The following is a 24,125-nucleotide window of genomic DNA, read 5'->3' as shown; positions in this document are numbered from 1 at the left end:
ATTGGTGGTGAGTCAGGGAGAGTCTGTGGCAGAGAGAAGTCCAGAAGCAGAGGCAAAAGAAGGAGATGAGGGAGGCCAAGAGGCAGAGACAAGTCAGACTATTGAAGGAGACAGGGTGTCTCCCCCTCCTGCTGCAACAGGCTCCCCTGCAACAGGTCTCCCAGGACCAGAAGAGGTATGAAGAGGGAGGAGCAGAGAAGGGTGATTCAGTGGAGACTTAGATTGCTTGGAAAGGACCTGGGGAAGGAGGAGATCTAAACAGTTGTAGCAAGGAGGAGACCTTCAGCCTCCACAACTGCCTCATGGGGGCAAGACCTACTGAACAGAGTTGCTGTGGCATGGCACAGGTGAGCAGGCCTTGCTCCTTCTAATATTCGAATTATTCTAATAATAGTTATCTTCTAGTCAAGAGTTATAATCATACCCTATGTGATTTATTGCTGGGTGACTCCCTGCACATAGCTAGAAAGGTCAGCCAGGCACTCATAAGGGCAGGCCTTGTATAGGCTATGTCTACCCATGTAAACCAGCTGAGACTTAAAGATGGTCTTAGAACCTACCAGACCTAGATGTTCTGTCTGATCTGCATCATTAAGGTCAATCAGCTTGATGAGTACCAGTGGCAAATGACATTATCACTGGTGGCCCCACACTTGAATGCTGCTTGACCCACTTTCTTGCAGTCCTTAAGCAGTCCCTAAAAACTTTTTTTATCCCACTAACCTTTTATCAGTTTCATTCCTTTTTCATTGTTTTATTTGATGCTGTTCTTATATTATGTTTGTTCACTTGGCGCTCTTGGAGGAAATTTATTTTTTAGAGCCATTTAAATTCCGCTTTAGGCCCAGGTTTTGGCACACAAACTGCTTGGGTCGCCCTGTATGATGATCTCTTTGGGGAGTGAGACAGTGGAAATGTATCTCTCTTAATTCTCTTTGACCACTCCTTGACTTTCTAGGTCAGCAAGTCTCCTTCCTCCACCTTTCCCCTCCAATGCAGGAAAAGGAAGAGCCTCTTGGCCTTATCCACCCCCGATTGTTGTCAACATTATTTATTTATTCATTCATTCATTCATTCATTCAATTTATATACCACCCTACACCCAATGGTCTCAGGGCAGTTTACATAACATATCAAATACATAAAATGAAAACAAAACCAACAACCCAATAAAAAAACCCGAAAAGAGCCAGCATTTTTAAAAAGGGTATAAGATGTAGATCAAGTCAGGCAAAGGCCTGGTTGAAAAGGAATGCTTTGCCTGGCGCCTAAAGGTGTATAGTGAACATGGGTGGAGAAGGTCCCTCAAAATATTTTATTGGGGGGATCCAATAGAAGTTGGCACCTACGCTTCTTACCCATTCTTTCCCTAAACTATTTTAATATTAGCAAACATTTCCTTCTGTTTTGAGACAGAAGCCTTGACAAATGAAGAAGATTCAAAATCTTGCTGCAAATCATGAATAAAAGAACTAATTTTTATACGGAATGAAATTATTCAGGGGTGTTTCTCTTCCACTTCCAAGCAGGCACCATGCATTTGGGTGAGTCCTCACTCTCCCAGATGAACCCCCTCCGAGAGAGAGAGAGAGAGAGAGAGAGAGAGAGAGAGAGAGAGAGAGATAATTTATACATACACACTTTGCTTTTCCTAAGGGTCTGGGTAAAAGTTGGATCCAGTACATATAGATCAGAAAGAAGAAGCAGGAAAGACTATTACTCTTTCAAATTACTCCTTTGGCTCTGTGCACTATTCAAGGGAGAACAGAGGTAATCCCCTCTCTTTGCACTGGAGAGGATTTTGGTGTGATCCAGCGGGGCTTTTCTCATATTTATTTTTTATTTTACAAATATTTGGTACAAAATTCTTTCGCAAATATTTGTGTCACGAAATCACTCTTAAGATAGCTTGAATTCTAATTATAATTCATATTAATGACACATCCTCTCATTTGTGTGACCCATATTAGAATGATTATAGTGTTTGATTGGATTACAAGACTTGCAATCACATTCCAAGGCTATTTGCATATGGTGTCACAACACTTGTTGTTTATTTGTTTTTAATAACTGAGCATATATAAAACAGAGAGTACTGCTGATGTCTCTGAGGAAAGCAAAAAGTCCTTAAAGAAAGAGAGTTGAACCTAACCAGGCAACCTATAGAGGATTAAGGAGAAAGAGACAGCAAGAAAAGGATGGAGATATGGGCACTTTTGTTTGCTCTGCTGGTGGTTCTTCTGATTCTGTACTTCATAAAACAGCTGTGGTCAAATAGGCAATATCCTCCTGGACCTCTTAAGCTTCCTCTCATTGGAGCCTTGTGGACGTTTGGATTGAAGCATCATGAAGATACTTTCATTAAGGTACTTATTTCTTAGTGATAATTCAGTCTAATTTCAGCAATTGTTTTATCTATTTTCCCCAACAATTAAGATAATTTAAGCTTGAAGAATAGCCTGAGTTAAAATGGTAAATGCCATAAGCCTCCTTCAGGGGTGTACCCACTGTGGGGCAGGGGGGCCGCTGCCCCTCCCTAGAGGCAGGGCTGGTCGGCACAGCTGCAGGCGAGAGTGGCGCTGCTGGCGGGGCTGGTGGGCAGAGGCAGAGGACAGCCCAGCGGAGCGCGAGTTCGGTGTTCCCGCCCGCCAAGCCGCACCCTCCAGCTTCCCGTCCCGCTCTCTGGTTCCCCGCCGCGCTTGGCCTTGCCGGAGGGTGCGACAGGGAGCTGGAGGGAGGGCGCGGCGCGGCGGGCGGGAACGCTTATGATCAGGGTTGAAGTTTCCCATCGCCCCTGCCCCTTTCCCTGCCTTCGTGCGAGGCTCCCGCTTCTCGTGTTGCAGCGGCGATGCCTCACACGGCCGACACGTTGAGATTGCCCGGCGGGCAGATGGATCAGTGGCTGGGCGAGATGTGGCTGAGGCGGAGCAGCTTGGGGGAGGGGGCAGGAAGTGAGTTCCAGCAGGGTCGCGGAATCTCTACCTCAAAAAGTAAGGGAAGACGTGAGGGACTAGCGCCCTGAGTTCCTTTTAGGTTCTCTCTCTTAACAGCAGTCCTTCCTCCTCCTCCTCCTCTCTCACACATGCTTGGTGGAGTTGGAAGCCAAAGCTGACCCCCAATTTTATATAGGAGCTGGTTTGCTGCAGAGAATGAAGAGGGCTCTCTGCACACGCTCGAAGGTCCCTTAAAAAAAATTATTTCCGCACGTGTTAAGTCAATCTCCCCTATTGAGAGAACGGTGACGCAGTTAATTTGCCTGAAGCCGGAAAAATTGACAGGAAGCTTTCAAGTTCCAAAAATTGGATTTAAAACCTTCTCCCTAAGGCAGGGTAAAGGGGAGAAGGGTTGAACTCAGCAAAATCCCTGTAAAAATATTCATTCTGGACTGGGGAAAGTTCCCCTAGAAGCTGGAGTCGGGTCCCTGGAGGGGACATCACAATAGGAAGGAATTTGTTTACCTCTTTGAGGTCGTGAATGGTCAGTATTGAAGAGAGCATAAAATATTTGGGTGTGAAAAACAAGTTTGATAATGCTATTTTCATAAATGTACATAAGAGTTTCAAGGTATGAAAAAGAATTTAAAATGTGAGTTTGCAATCAGTTTGGACATAATTTCTGTTGTTGAAGTTTGGAAATATGAACTACGCCATTTCCTGCCTTGCAATCTGTGCTGTTCCCATGAAACCTGAGATGAGCAAGATGTCAGTAGACATAATATCATCTGACTTCACAGACTTTCAAGAGGAACTCCTGAGATTGCTTTTGGATTTAAAAAGTGATGTGCACCAGAACACTATACATATTGGAAAAATAAACTAGAACTGTGTGGAAACCAAAAAAGGACTAATTTTAATAGAGATTTCAGAAAAAAAAGATGAACAACCAACAGTCCTGGACCAACCAATTGAACCTAAAGAAGAAGAGGAAGGAGCATGGAACATTGTTCCCTCAGTGAGGGGGGGGACAACAAGACCCATGCTTGATTCAAAGGTTTTTCAAAGACGAACCAGTGTGGAATAATACCCCCACCCCCAGTGATAGAGGGATGGCAGGATCCACACTGGGATCAGAATTCAAGGGGATTAAAAATTGTAAAAGCACTGAAAAGTGGAAACGTAGTTGGGTGGCATTGTGTAACAGCTAGAGAAGTGGGGAGGCAGCAGTGGATGAAGAAGGAAGAATGGTGGATAAGGCGTGACAGAGTGGGAGTGGGGTGAGAAGTAATAATGGATGTTATTTTTTGACTGATTAAGATGGTCCGAAACTGGAACGGCTTATGGAGCTGGCTGATTCATCTGGGAGACCCTGAGTCGGGGGGGGGGGTGAATTAGATTTAACTGTTTAAATGTTACAGTCATACCTCGGTTTAAGTATGCTTCAGTCATACCTTGGTTTAAGTATGTTGGAAACTCATCTTAGGCATGCCAAGGGTGAGGACAGGGTAAACTACTTAGATGCAGAAATGGGAGTGTGCAACAAGGAGAAAGAGGAAGGCCTGAAGCATCTAATAGGCAGGAAACTTGATTGAAGTCTGGGTGAGCCCCAGCTGGCAAACCAGTTAGACTAAAAAACCAGTTTGGTGTAGTGATCAGATGAAGCATCAAAGAGTGCGTTTCCATGGTGAAAGCGCCGCTGGAAGAGTTTTAAAGCCCCGACCCATGTCTAGAAAGTGCAGTGTGGATGAGCCCTCAACCATGAAAGATCACTGGGTGACTTTAGGGCAGACACGTTCAGCATAACCTACTGTGCAAGTTTGTTGTGAGAGTAGGGTTGGAGGAGAAATTTGATTCAAATTAATGCAAATTTAGAAATAATTTAAATACAATACATCTCACTCTCCTGAAGACACCTGTACTCTGTGGCATGTGTGCCTGTTTAGTCTGCTGTCAGGTACTAGTTGCTGATGAGCAACTTCAGGTCCCTTCCCTCAGGTTATCTTTACAGTCATACTTCGGTTTAAGTACGCCTTGGTTTGAGTACTTTCAGTTTAAGTACTCCACGGACCCGTCTGGAACGGATTAATCCACTTTCCATTACTTTCAGTGGGAAAGTTTGCTTCAGGTTAAGTACGCTTCAGGTTAAGTATGAACTTCCAGAACCAACTGTGTACTTAAACTGAGGTACCACTGTACTAGGTTAGTAGAAGTAATATTTGAATTTATGGAGAATTTTTGGGAATTAATTCTAGGCCAAGGGGCGAATAAGAAGATAGATGGTTGGAAAAATAAAGTTAGATTTGGATTAATTGGCATATTTTAGGTTTAGAATAAAAATAATTGAGAGATAATGATAAAAATGTGTGAAATGATATAAGATATATTATGAAAATTGCTTAATTTGGATTTAAATATGGACCCAGTGTGGGGGGAATCGAGGAAGTCTACAATGTTAAGTAAAAAATGTTAGAATTGATATGTTTTTCTTTTTTCTCTTTTCTTTTGTTTTCTATGTATTATTTTTGCTTTTTGTGATTTTGTGTATTTTGTAGCATTTGAAAACGAATAAATATTATTTGAAAAAAAGTTGAAAATACGCATTAAAAATTACTGATCAAAAATATTTATTGTATACTGTTAAACTGAGGAATGAGGAGAGAACACCTTCAAAGGAAGAATGGTTTATGAAAATCTTGGAATATGCAGAGATGGCAAAAACTAAAAAAAGATACAAATTTAGAATCTTTTAAAGAGGACTGGAAACCCTTTCCACTCTATATAAAAAGTTATTTCCCATATGCAAAGACCATGGCGGGGTTTGAAATGTAAGAAAACAGCAGAATATATTCAAAAACATGTTAGAGAGGATGAAATTAGGTAAGATTGAACTTAGAATGCAAGTTATAAACATTGATGTTGGGTGAGTGGGAAGTCACTTGTTTTGTTGAATTGGAATAGAATTGTTAAGTAACAAATGTAACATTCTATATGGAAAAAAAGAATAAAATATTATTCCAAAAAAAAAAAAAAAAGACTGACCACATAGGTCCTCAGCATTCATTCATGGCAGCCTCTCATAGGTACTAACCTGCATGTGGTATTTAATTTCTTAAGCCTGGTGTCAGCGATGTTCCTTCACTGACAGGGAATGAGAATGCAGGCATAGAGAGCCATTACACCTGGGGAAGTTTTCATCTTGTTTACTCAAACTAGAAGCACCTCTAAAAACAATTTAAAGACTAATATACCAAATTCCTCTTAATGAATCTCTGCAGTAAACTAGGGTTGCCATATTTTTGGAAACCACCAAAATTGTTGAGTTTTTCCCATCACGTTGCCATACATCTGGGTGTTTCCTGATGTATGGCAAGCCTAGAGCAAATGCTAATCTCCAGGAAATACTCTCACCAAGATTACAAGGCCAGGGCTGTGAAATCAGCTCCAAAGAGTCATTTAGAAAGCACCAACTGCATCTGTGAAAACTCTTCAAAAAATATAAATTAATTAACCATCAGATATGAACGTATTACCTTTTAAAACATTGGAATTGGTAATAATCTCTAGCCCAGACATGTATTGTCTTAATTCTTTACCATATATTTGTATGGTGGTGATGCTCCTGTTGTGATTCACCGTGGGTCTGAAACCTGACCCAGTGCTCTAGCCCAGCCTATGGCAGCCTGGTACCCTCCAGATGTTTTCAACTATGATGCCCATCTGCCCAAACAACCATTGTCAGTAGTCAACAATGGTGGGAGTTGCAGTTTGAAAGCATCTTGTGGATTACAGTTTCCACATGTTGTTGTTTAGTCGTTTAGTCGTGTCCGACTCTTCGTGACCCCATAGACCATAGCACGCCAGGCACTCCTGTCTTGCACTGCCTCCCGCAGTTTGGTCAAACTCATGTTCGTAGCTTCGAGAGTTTCCACATCCCTGCACACAAAATAATTGTGGCAAGATCATTTTCTGGCAATGACTTGTGCGTCTACTTTTCTGTCTTCGGAGGGCTGGTCACCATGAAGTGCCTCTGCTGTGCTGATCCTAGACAGGGGCAACATGGACAGAAGGGAGTAAAACAAATGGGTTGGAATTATGGGAACGAAGGAGGGAGGGAGGGAGGGAAAAAGATGGCAGCAAGAGAACTGCACATAGTGAGAAGCTCCAGAGACGGAGACTGAAGCTCTCGTATTAAGCTGAAATATCCAACTGCATTTTTGAACACATCATTTCTCTCCTCTCTTTTGACCCAAATGATAGCTGGGAAAGCAATATGGAAATATTTTCACCCTATGGATAGGACATCTACCCATTGTAATACTGTCTGGATTCCAAGCAGTGAAAGAAACACTCACTGACTACTCCGAAGAATTAGATGAGCGACCACAGACTCCTTTCCTTAGGACTATGATAAAAGGAAAGGGTAAGTAGTGAAGTATAATTTATACTGGTATTTTCCCAAGAGAAAACATTTAAAGGGCTGACCAGAAAAATGGTTCTCTTGCACTCAACAGAAAATGGGTTACTAAGGAGTGAACAACTAGGGGCTGAGGTCCCTTCAGCGGCCCCTAAAATATTTGAGGGGCCCACCAGGCTCCCTCTAAGTTCATGGCAATAGCCATTCTAATGGTGGGCATGATGCAAGGTGGGGCTCACTTGCTCCCTTCCCCATATTTTATTCAAGTTGGCACCCCTGATGGATGGCAACTGGCAAGTGCTTTGTGGATGTAGCAATTGTGGTTAGATTCAACTGCAGGTGGAAGTTTGTTGCCTGTTGCAATTGTAATGCATTTTCTATCCTGGCCCTCAGTACTGGATGAAGAGCTCGAACTCTGAATTCTTTCTGCTGAAGGCTTTGACTGGTACCTTGGCAAGGCACAGGTTACAAGGACTAGCAATTCCATAAGGGGCAAAGATACACAGCTAAATACCAGATGACACTCAGGGTCCCTTGTAACTCTGCAGTTCTATTATTCTTTTATTCTGTTGCTCTATCTATAGCATCTGAATCTGGAGAGCCCATTGCCACGGTCCTGCATGAACCTGTACAGCACCACTGGATGTTTCACGATCGATTGATGCTGCACCAATGACACTTTGTATCCGCAGCTGCAGATTCCTTCAGGCTGCCAGCTGGATACATGCACTTTATTCAGATAACACAGACCAGGATAGGTTTTAAATAACAAGTGTGTTTTATTTGTTGGTACAGAAGCGTGTGGTTACTGAAAGCATAAAGTCATACATAAACTTATAACTATTACCCTATACCTGCTAAATTAATTACCGGCCTATACCTCTAATTAAACCACGTCACCAGTTTCACCTCAAACTCCTATCCTGTGTTCCTTTCCCCCAATAATCCACCTAGCTCTCTGACGCTCACTGACACCTCCAACCCCAACTGCAACTCAACTCCACTCAACTCAACTGCACTCAACTGCCCTAACTGCCACTGGGAAGGGTTTTTTATACTCTGCCAGCACCTGCCCCTGAGGGTTCTAAGGTTCCAAACTTAACCCCTTACTTGCTCAACCTTCTTCCTAAATAGGTTCGCCACATATACCTCCCACCATTTTAAATTTGTAACAGGGCATTGCTAGTTTTAAGTAACCCCCTGTTACAAATAGCCTAATAAGATTTAACACAGCCAACTATAGTTCTATAATCTAGGACTCTTACCTTTGCTCTCTACATTTTCCAACATAAACATTGACATTTAAATTATATTACTCTTACCTTTAAGGTTCAAACATATAACACAACTGTGTCAGCATCAGTAAAAGTACATACACTTTTGAAACATTTATCTACATGTAATAGCATATAAATCAATTGACATGCAATATCATCATGGTTGTAAATGGTGTGTTGATCAGTTCGAGATCTTTGTTTTCAAAATACCGTACTTAATGTCCACGATGTTCAAAAGTCTTTGGATGCTGTCAGTGTCAATTCAAAGTCTCTTGGTTTCCTTTTGAATTGTGGAATGCTCTCTCTTGGTGCAACGACTGACTTGGATACTTTTCAACTGTCAGGTGTCCTCGATTTCGCTGTAGACTTTCTCTGGATTCAGACGATGTAAACAGGCTTGCTTAAACTTCTCTACAAACGTTTGTCTATTGGTGTCATCTCGTCTTATGTCTCTATGTACTTGGATGCACGAAGCAGCTTGCTCTCGCTGTTAATCCTAATTCTTTTTTGACTGACATCACCCTCAAATGTATAGACGAGTGGTAAACCTTTCCGTTTGCCTCTAGGTTTTAGAATTTTTGTAACGCAAACAACTGGCGTTTCTGGTGTCGTTTTACTTTGAGAGTTCATACTATTGGCGATTTTGACTGTTTTTGCCTTCTCTGGATTTATGGCTAGACTGATGGCTTCACACTTTCTACCTCCTTTAGTCGTGTCCGACTCTTCGTGACCCCATGGACCATAGCACGCCAGGCACTCCTGTCTTGCACTGCCTCCCGCAGTTTGGTCAAACTCATGTTCGTAGCATCGAGAACACTGTCCAACCATCTCGTCCTCTGTCGTCCCCTTCTCCTAGTGCCCTCAATCTTTCCCAACATCAGGGTCTTTTCCAAGGATTCTTCTCTTCTCATGAGGTGGCCAAAGTATTGGAGCCTCAGCTTCACGATCTGTCCTTCCAGGGAGCACTCAGGGCTGATTTCCTTAAGAATGGATAGGTTTGATCTTCTTGCAGTCCATGGGACTCTCAAGAGTCTCCTCCAGCACCATAATTCAAAAGCATCAGTTCTTCGGCGATCTATATCTATAAATGTAAAAGGTCCATGTTTGTGTGTCATGACCTTTCTCCAAAACCGCTTGACCGATTGAGTTCAAATTTGGACACAATGTTCCAGTCCAATATATGAGTGTTTGCATAAACTTAGATTACACAGATGTGACACCTGTTACAAGTGAAAACATGAATTTGTGGGGGGGAATTAGCTCCCTCCAGGTGACGGCAAAGGAACAGATGCCATTTCTGGAGTGCTGCCACACCCCCACAAACCCTCCTCCTACCTCACCAGACCAGCCCCATCCTCACCGCTGACGCCACCTCCACAGCCAGGCTCCACACACCAGGTCCCCAAACTGCCTCAGCTGTGACCAACCACAGCATGAGAGGCAGGCAGGTCAGACCCTGCCACCACCGACGCCTATGCCGCCTCGACAACCATGCCGGGCCTAGAGACCAGGCCGCTCCTCCAGATCCACACCAGGCCTGAAACCACCTCACCCACCCCCGACGATGGCACCAGAGACAGGCAGGCTGGATCCTGCCGCCACCGATGCCCACACCACCTCCACACCCAGGCCAGGACTCCAGATCCAGGCTGGGCCTCGAGAACCAGTCGGACCCTCCACACCCAGGCCACATCCTGAAGCCACCTCCCTCCCGAACATAACCTGCAGGTACCCCCCCTACCCCCCTCGCCCACCGAGATCCACCGGGGGACCCTCACAGAGCCTCCCCAAACTATGAATACTTTATGGGGGGGAACAAACAGGGATCGGGGTTGGGTCACATCCTCTCCCTGTCCTGGGAAACGGGACCCCAGACTAAGCCACTGCAATGTGTGGCCGGGTACAGCTAGTTGTAATAATAATTACAGTGAAACCTCATATCTTGAACGCCTCCATTTTGGAATGTTTCAGCTCCTGAAGGCCAAAAAATCAGGAAGTAAATGCTCTGTTTTTTTAAAAAAAAATGGAAGCAAACATCCGACACAGCCTCCACTTGAGTGCAGGAAGCTCCTGCAACCAATCGGACGCTGTGCCTCAGTTGAACAGATTATGTTCGACAACCAAGATTTGATAACAACAACAACAACAACAACAACAACAACAACAACACCACCATTGTATTGGCCCGAATATAAACCACACCCACAAATAGTCCACACCATTAAAATTCCGGGGGGGGGGGGGAGATGATACCCGAATATAAGCCGCTCCCTTAAAATTAGATTAAAGGCTGAAAATCACTGTGGTTGGTAGAATTGTAACTCCGAGCCAATTTAAGTCTTTGATCTTGCAAACCCGCAAAAGTTACCGTACAATCGCTAAAATTGCAAATTGCTATTCAATTGCTACAATTCCGCAGGCATTCAGACGGGTAAATGGCAAATGAAGTTTGCAAATTCGGCAATAAAACATTTTTTTGTTCCCTTTTACCATACATCTGTTTCAGCAGCAATATCCTAAAAGCAATTTTTTTTGTAAGCTCATGAATTTAAGCCGCACTTTAAATTTTCATGGTTGGAATTTGGAGGGGGGGAGTGTGGCTTATATCCAGGCCAATATGGTAATTGGTAATTACATTTATTGTGGTGATGGGTTTCAAGAGTAACTCTTACTGGCTTGATATCAACCGGGGGGGGGGGGGGGCAGAAGACAGGTGCAGGATTTGGAAAGTAATGGGAGGCCAGTTTCAGGGACGTTCCCTTTCTGACAAATAGAGAGGAATCAGAAGGGGGCGGGGATAAGAGCCAGAACTGACAAACTAGAGAGCAGCAGGAATCTGACTCCTTTACACAGTGAGAGTGAGATAGGCTTACCTTGCTCAGGAATGCAGCCTAGCAATTCTGAACGTAAAAGAGAGCCGAAAGAACAGGATGCCGATTGCGCCATGTACAAGTATTTAAGTACATGTAGGAGGATTATATGGAGCCGCTAAGATGTAGTGGTATTCAAGGATAATTCTGTTTAGGGGTAGACATACAGTGGTACCTCAGTTTATGAACACAATTGGTTCCGGAAGTCTGTTCATAAACTTAAGCATTCATAAACTGAAGCGAATTTTCCCATTGAAAGTAATGGAAAGTGGATTAATCCGTTCCAGATGGGTCCGCGGCGTTCGTAAACCGAAAATTCATAAACCGAGGTTCCACTGTAATGAAATTGTCTGACATAACTAACTTAGGTTCATTCGTTCCAATGAATGTACTGTGAGCATGATCTTACTTGAATACAACCCAAAGATCCCAAATTTTTGTTGTAGGACTTGCTGCTTCTGTCACTCCTGTGATTGAATCACAATAGGCTGAGAATTCCCCAAGTGGCTCAGGATGTCTATTCCTCATCAGCAGAAGTGTGTAGAAACCTTTTTGAAATTATGATTTAATCACAGACATGCATTACAACTCAATTGCCAGTAATTAAAATAATTATATCAGCACCAATCATTCTGTGTAACTTCAAAGAGCAAGAAGGCATGGCAGGAATCTTGAGGAGCAAGTGCAGAATGTTAATGAGAGAAAAAGCAGTGACTCCTTTCCCAGTTGGATTTTCCCACTGGATATCTGTTTCATTCAGAGTGGCTAGTCCTCATGCCCTCAAATGACACATTAGTTTGGGTGTATGAAGAAATGGGTTCAGCACATGTGAAGATCTGGTTGATTATGATATCTCTAAGAAGCACAATACACTGCTTCTCTTGGCAAGCTCTTCCAAAATGTTTTGGGCATGGACTCATGTAGCAATCATAACAGGTGAACATATTTGCAATCACAGATATAGTGGGCAGATACCATCATCATTATAAATTGTGAATTGTTTTTTGCATGTATGTCTCAAGGAAACATAGAGAGATATAAAAATAGTAAAAATGTCTTCCTTTTGGGGGGTGGAAGGTAGAATGAGTGGGTGCTTGTCATTTTCTGAATGCTGTTCCAAAGATCAGGGACAGTAACTCTGAAAGCCAAGATGTGAGTTACTGTGGGGCTGGCTTTTCCAACAATTCCCATCACTAACTCCACAGTTTATTACTGGTGCTAAGGGCACCTCCAGAAAACTTTTTATTGCACTTTCATAATGATTTGTGCTCATAATACGTTCAAGGTGGTTATATCCCACACCATTTTCAATACTATTTACACCTGAAAAGATTTTGAGGTGGTCATACAGTTTCATTTCCATTCTGTCACATCCTTTAACTTTCTGCTGAAAACTACAAATGCGTAAAGTTATTTTTCTCCCACTTTCGTTGCAATATATTTAGTTTCCCCAGACAGCAATAATGCGGGAGTGTTCAGGAAGCATTGCAGAAGAACTAACAAATCCACCATTGACGCACTATGGTCTTATGAAGAATATGGTGCAGAATTCACCCTCAGTAAAAAAAAAAAACCTGTCTGGCGGAACCAGTAGAAGTAGTAACTGGTTGACATCACACATTATATTCTTAAAAACTGCGAAAAAAATGGCTGAATTGGGTTTGTTTGTTGAAACTTTTCAGCATGTGAACTAATCAAATAAATAAATAACACAGGGGGAAAGAGAAAAGAGAGAGAGAAATGCAGAGCCCTCTCTCAAAGGTAGGTCTTAACTCTTGTCTCACACAGAAGGGAGTGGACCCTTTCTTCCCTTTCTCTCCCTAGTCTCCCACCCTGGGAGATCTTTCCTTCTCTGCCTCTCACACAGGGCAGCTATCACCTTCATGTGTGTACCCTCATTAACCCAGGACAGAGGACATCACATAACAAAACAGAAGTAAGCAAAACAAAACAAAAGCAGAAGCAAAATAGATAAAAGAAGACAATAATAATAATAATTAAAACGTGAACAGTGAAAGAGAGAAAGAAATAAAGACAACTTCTGATTATTCTTCTGTAAATTATATATATTCAAAACATTTTAAGTGTTCATTCCAGTATGATATCCAACTGTATTCCAGGATAATATCCAGCCTGTTCCTTGTTCTGCTAGGTGATTTTTTGCCCACCTTCAGCCCCAGACATCGATAAGTGTCAAGAATAGTCCTCTTCCAATCCTGTATGATGACTTTATCTCCCCCCCCAAAAAAAATTTCAACCATTCCATGTTTAAAAACAATAACTCCTTCATTTTTATTTAAAAAGGAAACTCTCCTCTGAAGTCATTTATTTTAAAAGAATTCATAGTTATTTACTTGTATATTCATTACTTTAAACGCCCAGTTTTATATCTTGTGATCCCATTTCCTGTAGGGAAATTTAGCAAGAGAAAAAGAAAAGAATTTCCATTTCCACCACTTCCATTCTTTTCCCAATAGCATCACCAGAAGCTTAATAGATTTTTCCTCTAAATTCCCTCCAATTTGTACCCAGAATCCTTTCTGAATCATCTTGTAATTCTTTGCTTTAGAGAGACTCAGTAGCTCTTGCATGCAAGGGGAATGAACTTCAGTAAACATTGTTAGTTCTGAGAAGGCAACTTTTCACGCTGATTTCTGTAAGTAATAATTTCTCCTTGATTTTCCATAGGTATTTTATTTTCAAATGGTCACAGCTGGAGGCAACAAAGACAGTTTGGTGTAGTTACCATGAGGAAGCTGGGGCTGGGGAAGAAAGGCATGGAGCACCAAATAGCAGAGGAGGCTCATCAGCTCGTGGAGGTTTTTGCACGTTCAAAGGGTATGTGATGATGGGTGATGGTGCTGAGCTGGCAAATGGAGATATATTTGTGTACTACCTCTGTCCATTTTAGAAAGGTATGTGATATGCTTTTCTTGGTTCCTAATGGAGATCGCAGCAGTTTCTCTTCGCTACCATGAAATCCCACTCTCAGTATGAACAGGAGGAGCTGAACTAACATTAGTATAACTTTATTTTGCAGGTCAACCACTAGACCCCTCCATGCCCATTGCTAATTCAGTCTCCAATGTGATATGTGCTGTGACTTTTGGGCAACGGTTTGCTCTTGAAGATGAACAGTTCCAGAAGCTGATAGAAGCCATGGATTTTGTCCTAACATTTTTAACTAGCTTTGTTCATGGTGTGAGTAGTCCTTTTCACTCCTACTAAGCCAAACAGGTGTCCCTTAATACCACAAATCAGTATTTTGTGATCCATAATGATAGAGGATAAAAGGTTGGAGAAGTGAGATCAAGTTTAAATTGATCTGAGAAAAGGGCCGCTTACTATCTCACAGCCTGATCAATTTCTCATGATTATCCTTGAGATAAAAACATGAGTAAGAAGACTTTGTCCACCACTGGAGACTCTTTGGAGGAACGTTGGGATAAAAATGGAACAATGACCTTCAGAACAGGTCATTGAGAGCCCACCAAGGGGAACAGAGGAGAACAAAATAATATTCTCAAGAAAGAGAATTACATAGTTTTGTTGCCATCATGGAAAACTAAATGTGTCTACTCTCTGCCCACTTAGCAGTGGCAATCATGATGGCGTCCATAGTGAGGCCCCTGCAGCCACCACCTTGGCTGGAGGTTTTTTTTAATGAAAGAGAGACCAGCAACTCAAGCAGTATTCTTACTGCTGAGGAAAGCAGCCCCCTTCTGTATGAACCAACTACACCCTTTCCCCAAATTTAAGTTCAGTTCTCCACATTTCTACATCCATTCCTAATTTGTTAAAAAAAAGTTCTCAAGAAACTTACTTGAATTACCCCCCATCCCTATTCTCCAACTACCAGAAAAGGCCACTAACTTGTTCCAGGAGGGGTCCCACAATTGTGCCCAGTTTTGGAATGATGCCTGGAAGCTGGAAAAATATTTTGAGCCACAGTTTTCTTTCACATTTTCAGCTAGGGATAATTCACAGAATCCAATCATTGTGGGATTTGGAAGAAGCTATAGACACCTTCTTTCTTCTTAGTGAGACTCAAACTAATACGCCATAATGGCAGCATTTCTGCTATCTTTGCTTTAGCTTTATGAAACGCTCCCATGGCTCATAAAACATCTCCCAGGGCCCCACAAGAAGGCCTTGTCCTGCACAGAGATGGTGCTTTCATTTGCAAAGGAGGAGATAGAGAAGCATAAGGAGAATCAGTCTCTGCATGAGCCACAGGATCTCATTGATTTCTATCTGCTTCAGATGGAGAAAGTAAGTATGAGCTTTGAAACTGAATGCTGCTCATCCAAGGAATCATTATATTCCCTGTTATAAGTGAAGACTAATCTCTTGCCTGGAAACCAGCATCATTTTTCCTGAATCTCAGTTGAAAATGGCATTGAGTCCCCCCCCCCCCCAAAAAAAATATTTCTCATAGTCATTTTAGTTGCTAAAGTGGGTTGACATCCATCCATAAGCATCTATAGAAATGGCTAGGGAATGGTTACAGGTAGGTAGCCGTGTTGGTCTGGATCGAAGTAAAATAAAAAAAATCCTTCAGTAGCACCTTAAAGACCAACTAAGTTTTTATTTTGGTATGAGCTTTCGTGTGCATGCACACTTCTTCAGATACAGTGAAATGGAAGTTTCCAGGCACTTATGTAGAGAAGGGGTGGGGAGGGGTGGGGATGGGGAGGGGGGATCACTCAGAAGGGTGGTGGAAATGGGTGATTGACTGACTGATAGCTGTTGATGACCGCAAACGACTGCAAATGGTTTTGCATGAAAAAGCAAGGGTTGGGATGGCTGAAGATCGCTTATCATGTATAATGAGATAAGAACCCGATATCTCTGTTCAAACCAGGTCCCTCCATGGTTTTGAGCTTGGTGATAAGTTGCAATTCAGCAACTTCTCTTTCCAGTCTATTTCTGAAATTCTTTTGTAGTAAGACAGCTACTTTGAGATCTTGTATAGAATGTCCTGGGAGATTGAAGTGTTCTCCTACTGGTTTTTCTGTCTTCTGGTTCCTGATGTCAGATTTATGTCCATTTATCCTTTGGCGTAGGGTTTGGCCTGTTTGTCCAATATAGAGAGCTGAAGGGCACTGTTGGCATTTGATGGCATACACAATGTTAGAGGATGAGCAATTAAATAGTCCTGAGATGGTATGTTGGATGTTGTTGGGGCCAGTAATGGTGTTGTCTGGGTGTATGTGGCAGCAAAGTTGGCATCTGGGTTTATTGCAGGCTCTGGTACCAGTGTCCATGTTAAGTCTGGTGGTTGTATTATTGTGGGTGAGGAGTTGTTTAAGATTGGGTGGCTGTCTGTAGGCAATGAAAGGTCTTCCTCCCAGAGCTTGAGAAAGGGAGCGGTCATTGTCCAGGAGAGGCTGTAGATCTCTGATGATGCGTTGTACTGTTTTAGCTTGGGAGCTGTATGTGATGACTAGTGGTGTTCTGTTATTTTCTTTTTTGGGTCTGTCTTGCAGCAGGTTCTCTCTAGGTATCTGTCTGGCTCTGTTGATCTGTTGTTTAACTTCATCAGGTGGATATTTTAGTTCTAAAAAGGTTTGCTGTAGATCTCTTAGGTGAGATTCTCTGTCTGTAGAGTTGGAACAGATGCGGTTGTAACGTAAGGCCTGGCTGTATACGATGGATTGTTTGGTATGTTTGGGATGGTAGCTAGAAGCATGTAGATATGTTTGTCGGTCAGTTGGTTTTCTGTATAAGGTGGTGTCTATACGTCCATCCTGTATTTTTATAGTAGTGTCCAAAAAATGTATTTCTTGCATAGATTGGTTCATTGTTAGGTTGATGGTGGGGTGAAAGTCATTGAATGTCTGGTGGAAGGTTTCCAGGGTCTGTTGTCCATGTGTCCAGATAATAAAAATATCGTCAATGTATCGCAGGTACAGGAGAGGTTTGAGTGGGTAGGAGTTAAGGAAACGTTGTTCTAAATCTGCCATGAAGATGTTGGCATACTGTGGGGCCATGCGGGTGCCATGCGGGTGCCCATCAGCGGCACAGCCATGGGCACCCGCATGGCCCCACAGTATGCCAACATCTTCATGGCAGATTTAGAACAACGTTTCCTTAACTCCTACCCACTCAAACCTCTCCTGTACCTGCGATACATTGACGATATTTTTATTATCTGGACACATGGACAACAGACCCTGGAAACCTTCCACCAGACATTCAATGACTTTCACCCCACCATCAACCTAACAATGAACCAATCTATGCAAGAAATACATTTTTTGGACACTACTATAAAAATACAGGATGGACGTATAGACACCACCTTATACAGAAAACCAACTGACCGACAAACATATCTACATGCTTCTAGCTACCATCCCAAACATACCAAACAATCCATCGTATACAGCCAGGCCTTACGTTACAACCGCATCTGTTCCAACTCTACAGACAGAGAATCTCACCTAAGAGATCTACAGCAAACCTTTTTAGAACTAAAATATCCACCTGATGAAGTTAAACAACAGATCAACAGAGCCAGACAGATACCTAGAGAGAACCTGCTGCAAGACAGACCCAAAAAAGAAAATAACAGAACACCACTAGTCATCACATACAGCTCCCAAGCTAAAACAGTACAACGCATCATCAGAGATCTACAGCCTCTCCTGGACAATGACCGCTCCCTTTCTCAAGCTCTGGGAGGAAGACCTTTCATTGCCTACAGACAGCCACCCAATCTTAAACAACTCCTCACCCACAATAATACAACCACCAGACTTAACATGGACACTGGTACCAGAGCCTGCAATAAACCCAGATGCCAACTTTGCTGCCACATACACCCAGACAACACCATTACTGGCCCCAACAACATCCAACATACCATCTCAGGACTATTTAATTGCTCATCCTCTAACATTGTGTATGCCATCAAATGCCAACAGTGCCCTTCAGCTCTCTATATTGGACAAACAGGCCAAACCCTACGCCAAAGGATAAATGGACATAAATCTGACATCAGGAACCAGAAGACAGAAAAACCAGTAGGAGAACACTTCAATCTCCCAGGACATTCTATACAAGATCTCAAAGTAGCTGTCTTACTACAAAAGAATTTCAGAAATAGACTGGAAAGAGAAGTTGCTGAATTGCAACTTATCACCAAGCTCAAAACCATGGAGGGACCTGGTTTGAACAGAGATATCGGGTTCTTATCTCATTATACATGATAAGCGATCTTCAGCCATCCCAACCCTTGCTTTTTCATGCAAAACCATTTGCAGTCGTTTGCGGTCATCAACAGCTATCAGTCAGTCAATCACCCATTTCCACCACCCTTCTGAGTGATCCCCCCTCCCCATCCCCACCCCTCCCCACCCCTTCTCTACATAAGTGCCTGGAAACTTCCATTTCACTGTATCTGAAGAAGTGTGCATGCACACGAAAGCTCATACCAAAATAAAAACTTAGTTGGTCTTTAAGGTGCTACTGAAGGATTTTTTTTATATGGCTAGGGAATGTGAGTGTAAAGGAGTGGAAACTTAAGTGTGTTAAGGCAGGTCCCCAGACTACGACCCCCGGGCCGGATGCGGCCCAATTGGCCTCCCAATCCGGCCCGCGACGACCCCCGCCACCCGCTGCCGCCGCCTGCTCTTCCAGCGCGCAGCGCGGCGGCGATCTTCCAAATCGGAAAAAAATCGCTGAAAATCCTTTGTGCGCATGCGTATGGGCCTCTCCCGACCCAGAAGAGGTCATTTCCGGTGCACTTCCGGGTCGGGGGAGGCCCATACGCATGCGCACAAGCGATTTTTGGCGATTTTTTTTGACCGGGAAGCACGCCAGTGCGCCAGTAAGTGTGTGTGTGTATGCACACGGGCGCGCACTCCCCCGCCCTCCGGCCTGCTGCGCGCGCACTCCCCTGCCCTCTGGCCCGCCGCGCGGTCGGCGCGGCGGGCACCGGCCCAAAGCCCGGTAAGTCTGGGGACCCCTGGTGTTAAGGGGTCTTGCTTTGGAGCATTCCTTCTGTACATGAATTAGTTTGGATTGCTGTTCATCTGACATTCAAATGTGGACTGAGAAAACAGAAAATCCTAAACAAAATGCTCTTAAACGAGGGTATGACTTCAAATCCCTGTCTTATCTATCATCATATACTAGAAAGGACAAAATATATTTTCATCCTTCCCTCTCAGAACAATGCTTATCATGATGACAAACGAATGGTTAAATATGTTTAGTGGTAAGTACCATATTTCACCATAATTGTCACATATTTAGGGTAGTGGTGGCAGCACCTTCCCATTTCACCTCAGGCAGTGTAAAAGGAAACCCCACTCCACATGAAGCATGTGTGGGTGGTATGGTAATAATTGTGGAGGGGAAAGACAAAGTAAGTTCAGAAGGACAGATTGTAATGTGTGTAAATGACACGTCACCTTTTCCATTTTCAACACCAGAGCAAGAATGACCCACAGTCCACCTATGATGAAGAAAACTTGGCTCAGTGCATTTTTGACCTCTTTGTAGCAGGGACAGAGACAACCACCGGTTCTCTGAAATGGGCACTTCTCCTCCTGGCAAGTCATCCAGATATCCAAGGTGAGAGAGGAGAGCCAGGACTTCTCCTGATCACTAGGTTGGAGCATAATTATTTAAAGGTTTCATACGGGAAAGAGTTAAAAGTGACTTTATGGTGTGAGTTTTGGAAGGCAAATGATATTGAAATAAGATAAAAGTGTTTGACTTACATGTCTAGAAAGATCATTCTCCCCCACCAACATTTCCCCACATCCTTTATGGAACCTTTAATTATAGGGTCTCCTGCCTCTCCGTGCTCCATTACATGAGGGATGTGGGTGGTGCTGCAGTCTAAACCAGTGAGCCCCTTGTACTTGCTGGTTAGAAGGTTGGCAGTTCGAATCCGTGTGACAGGATGAGCTCTTGTTAGTCTGTCCCAGCTTCTGCCAACCTAGCAGTTTGAAAGCATGCCGGTGCAAGTAGATAAATAGGTAAACAGAGGGAAGGTAAACAGCGTTTCTGTGCACTCTGACACTCATCATGGTGTCCAGTTGTGCCAGAAGTGGTGTGTGTGTGTGTGGTCCAGTAGCACCTTAGAGACCAACTAAGTTTGTTCTTGGTATGAGCTTTTCTTAAGATACACATGAAAGCTAATACCAAGAACAAACTGGTCTCTAAGGTGCTACTGGACAATTTTTTAATTATTTTATATATTTCTACTGTGTCAGACCAACATGGCTAGCTACCTGAATCCAGAAGTGGTTTAGTCATGCTGGACACATGACCAGGACAACTGTTTGTGGACAAACACTGGCTCCTTCAGCTCCTTCCTTTCATTGGAATTAACCATCCAGACGTCCTTTACTTTTAACTTTACATGAGTAACATTAGCCAAAGATCTGGTGAGGAAATGAGGATTAGTGAAACTAAGTAGGAAATATTGAGGGCCAGGGGTGGAGAATAGATACACACACACACACACACACACACACACACACACACACACACACAACCCAGACAGCCTTTGATCCCAGCCCTTCAGCAAATCCAGCCAGCTTGGATAACCAAGAAACAACTGAGATTAGCTTCACTTTTAAACATTTCACACTTGGGATCTAGAGTGGGGAAGAAGCATGTACACAGACGAGCTCTTTTGAGGACCAGGTGAGCTAAAAATGCAAGAAAGTAAGATGCATTCACAGAGATTTGTGGAATATGTTCAAGGGAAATAAATGTCCATCTGAAATAAAATGCAGTATTCACAATAAACCTTCTGTTTCCATCATCCTCTTCAGATAAAATGCACAAGGAAATAGAAGATGTCATAGGTTCTGCTCACTCAATCTGCTATCAAGATAAGAAGAAACTGCCCTACACCAATGCTGTGATTCATGAAATGCAGCGCTTCAAATATGTCCTTTTTTTGGGGTTGCCTAGGCAATGTACAAAGGATGTGAAGCTGTGTGGTTTTCTCATTCCCAAGGTATAAATGTGTGATACAGCTGCACTCCTGTAGCCCAAGAGCAAAGAGCAGCAAAAGGTTTCATATTGAGAGATGCAGCCAGCCATTTTGTCTAGTCAAAAATCTGAAGGGCAAGAGCAGGAGCTCCGCCTGCAGACATGTTTCACCATTGGCAAGTGCCATTCCATGGGGCATTTGAAACAGGGGAGGAGCATGTAGTGGACAGAGGTCTCAGCCTGGCTGTGAGCTTTCATTTTAAAAGAGGTGGGGGAAAGTCTTATTGTGTTCCTGCCAATACAGAAAGTTTTTACGGTGATGAATACAAAGTCACCCACCCCAAAAATAATAACAATTCAGATCAGTCTCTGCAATGATTTGTCTCAGGGTAGTGTGGGACAATTAAAAAAAGTTTTTAAAAAATTCTTTCCAGTAGCTCCTTAGAGAATGCACACGAAAGCTCATACGAATGACGAACTTAGTTGGTCTCTAAGGTGGTACTGGAAAGGATTTTTTTTTTTCATCTACGGCAGACTAACGTGATTACTTACGTGTAACCCCCCCCAAAAAGTTTTGATCTGAATGCGTTCCAAGTCAATTGTTTCTTCTTTGCAGGGGACTATTATCCTTCCAGATCTGCGCTCTGTTCTTCTTGATCCAACACGATGGGAGACACCTGCAGAGTTCAACCCAAATCATTTCTTGGACAAGGATGGGCAATTCGTGGACAGAGAAGAATATCTCCCATTTGGTGCAGGTAAATGCAAAAGACCAAGCTATGTTGTGATCTGTAGATGTGCTTATCTGTCTACCTCCAGGAAATGACCTCAGCAGCAGCAGATGAGGGATTGGGCCAGAGCAGAAGCAGCGTCCTTCTGGCTGGAGTGGCAATGCTGGTCAGCAGAATGGGGCAGGGCAGTGGCAAGTTAAGGGGATCTCTTGGTTGGTGGCTTCAGACCCACATGTGCACATACATCTATGGGGTCTCCATCCAGACCTCCCTACATTTGCCACCCCTGCCTTGTCCCTGAGAGAGGCATCACTGCCAGAACCAGGATACTGCTGTTCCCTGTCTCACATCACCACTGCAAGCCATCCCATTTCTTTTCAGGCAGCAATGATAAGGATATCTTTTCATGGGGTTTTATTTAGCCTGGTTTCAAAGCACACTAAGAACTCAGTGTGCAATGAAATCATCCCACTTCCTTGCTTTTCCCACTCTGATCTCAAAAGAATATTATTCCTGCTGAAATTCAGCACACACCCTCACTGCTAATTTACAAATTCTCCAAAGGTCAGATTCATGTGCTTTTCCATACAGCATTCAGAAACCTACTTTCTACCAATGTGAGGTAAGTTTGGCAATACATTTTACTCCATGGTCTTAACCCCTTTCAGCATTGCTGATTTGGACAGTTGACAAAAGTTTAAAATCAAGTTTTATTGAAGGTTTTATACATGAGACACAATAAATATCAATCTAATCTATAAGGGAAAATAGAAAAAAGATTAGGAAAGGAAGAAAAGAAAGAAAAGCAAATTACCTCTATCAAAATTAAATATTCACCCTTATTCTGCACACAGAAAAGTGAGCCCTCCCAGCTAGACTCTCTTCCCCCAGTTTCTAGCCCTTCATTTTCAATCTGTCCCCTTCCTCAGTGTATCTTCCTTGATTTGAGATAGGGAACTTCCAATTACAGAACAAAATATAAGTATAACAAGAAGAAAGAAAGTTTAGTGCTGACCAGGCTAGGAAATTGACAGCAGCCTTGATGATTTCGCTATCCTATGTCTACTTTTCCAAAGTATTATGGAGAATGTTTATAACTACAAAGCAATGAACACAGGAAAGTAAATTATTGCTCACTTGCTGCCCTCTTCCTTTCTCCTCTTCAGGGGCTCGCATTTGTTTGGGACTGCAGCTGGCAAAGATTGAAATATTCATCTTCCTGACCAGCCTGCTGAGGGCATTCCGCTTCCAGCTGCCAGAAGGAGTCAAAGAACTCAATCAAGAGGCTATAATAGGAACTACAGCACATCCCCATCCTTATAAACTCTGTGCCGTTCCCCGTTGCAACACATAAGAAAATAGGAAAATATTAGGGGCTGCACCCCTGCTTCCTCCACTTGGCGACCCCTTTGCCACTCCTGACATATGAACCCCCTAGAATTTCCCCATCTCATCCCATGCAACTACTGAGGTCTCTTTTCACCTTCGCAGCTCAATTTCTTAAGCGACCTCTCTTATCTTTTGCAGCTCTGATTTGTACCCCTTTTCCCCTTCACCCCATCTCCTCCTTTTCTTCAGGCCCTTTCATGCCCCTGCATCCATCTTCATCCTTATCCCCATGCCTCCTTACCCTCTCCTTTTTGGCAGCTTCCTTTCCATCGCCATTCTTGTCCTCACTCCCTTTTTCCTGCCGCCTCTCCCCTACTCTCCTCAAATCTCCCTTACACACACATTCCCACACCTCCTCCTCTCTCCCTCTTCTGCAGCCCCCTTCCAACACACACCCCATACTGAGATACCGGTATGTTATTGTATCTTTTACATGAGTAGACTCCTAAGAGCAAGGCTATCAGATTCTCCAGTTGAAGAAGGTTAAGTTCTTTTGATGGATACTGTACATGTATGCTTGCTAATAAACTATATATTCTAAATCAGTA

General features: G+C 43.1%; 1 protein-coding gene across 2 annotated transcripts; it reads left to right on the top strand.

The window, feature by feature from the left end:
* LOC118078446 (cytochrome P450 2J2) lies at positions 1-24,125 on the top strand. Of its 2 annotated transcripts, none has more exons than XM_088669270.1 (9): positions 1-347; positions 7,194-7,356; positions 14,186-14,335; positions 14,538-14,698; positions 15,593-15,769; positions 19,939-20,080; positions 21,295-21,482; positions 22,074-22,215; positions 23,355-24,125. In XM_088669270.1, the coding sequence occupies exons 1-9, from the start codon at positions 303-305 to the stop codon at positions 23,540-23,542; spliced, it is 1,356 nt and encodes a 451-aa protein (XP_088525396.1). In that variant the 5' UTR covers positions 1-302; the 3' UTR covers positions 23,543-24,125. The 2 variants fall into 2 exon arrangements, with proteins under 2 accessions (XP_088525396.1, XP_060130292.2); XM_060274309.2 differs by lacking the exon at positions 1-347 and adding an exon at positions 2,046-2,366.

This window comes from Zootoca vivipara, chromosome 5 (genome assembly GCF_965207765.1).
Source record: "Zootoca vivipara chromosome 5, rZooViv2.hap1.1, whole genome shotgun sequence".
Lineage (NCBI taxonomy): Eukaryota > Metazoa > Chordata > Lepidosauria > Squamata > Lacertidae > Zootoca > Zootoca vivipara.
The sequence above is the reverse complement of the archived record's forward strand: the minus strand, read 5'-3'. Positions and strand labels throughout refer to the sequence as shown.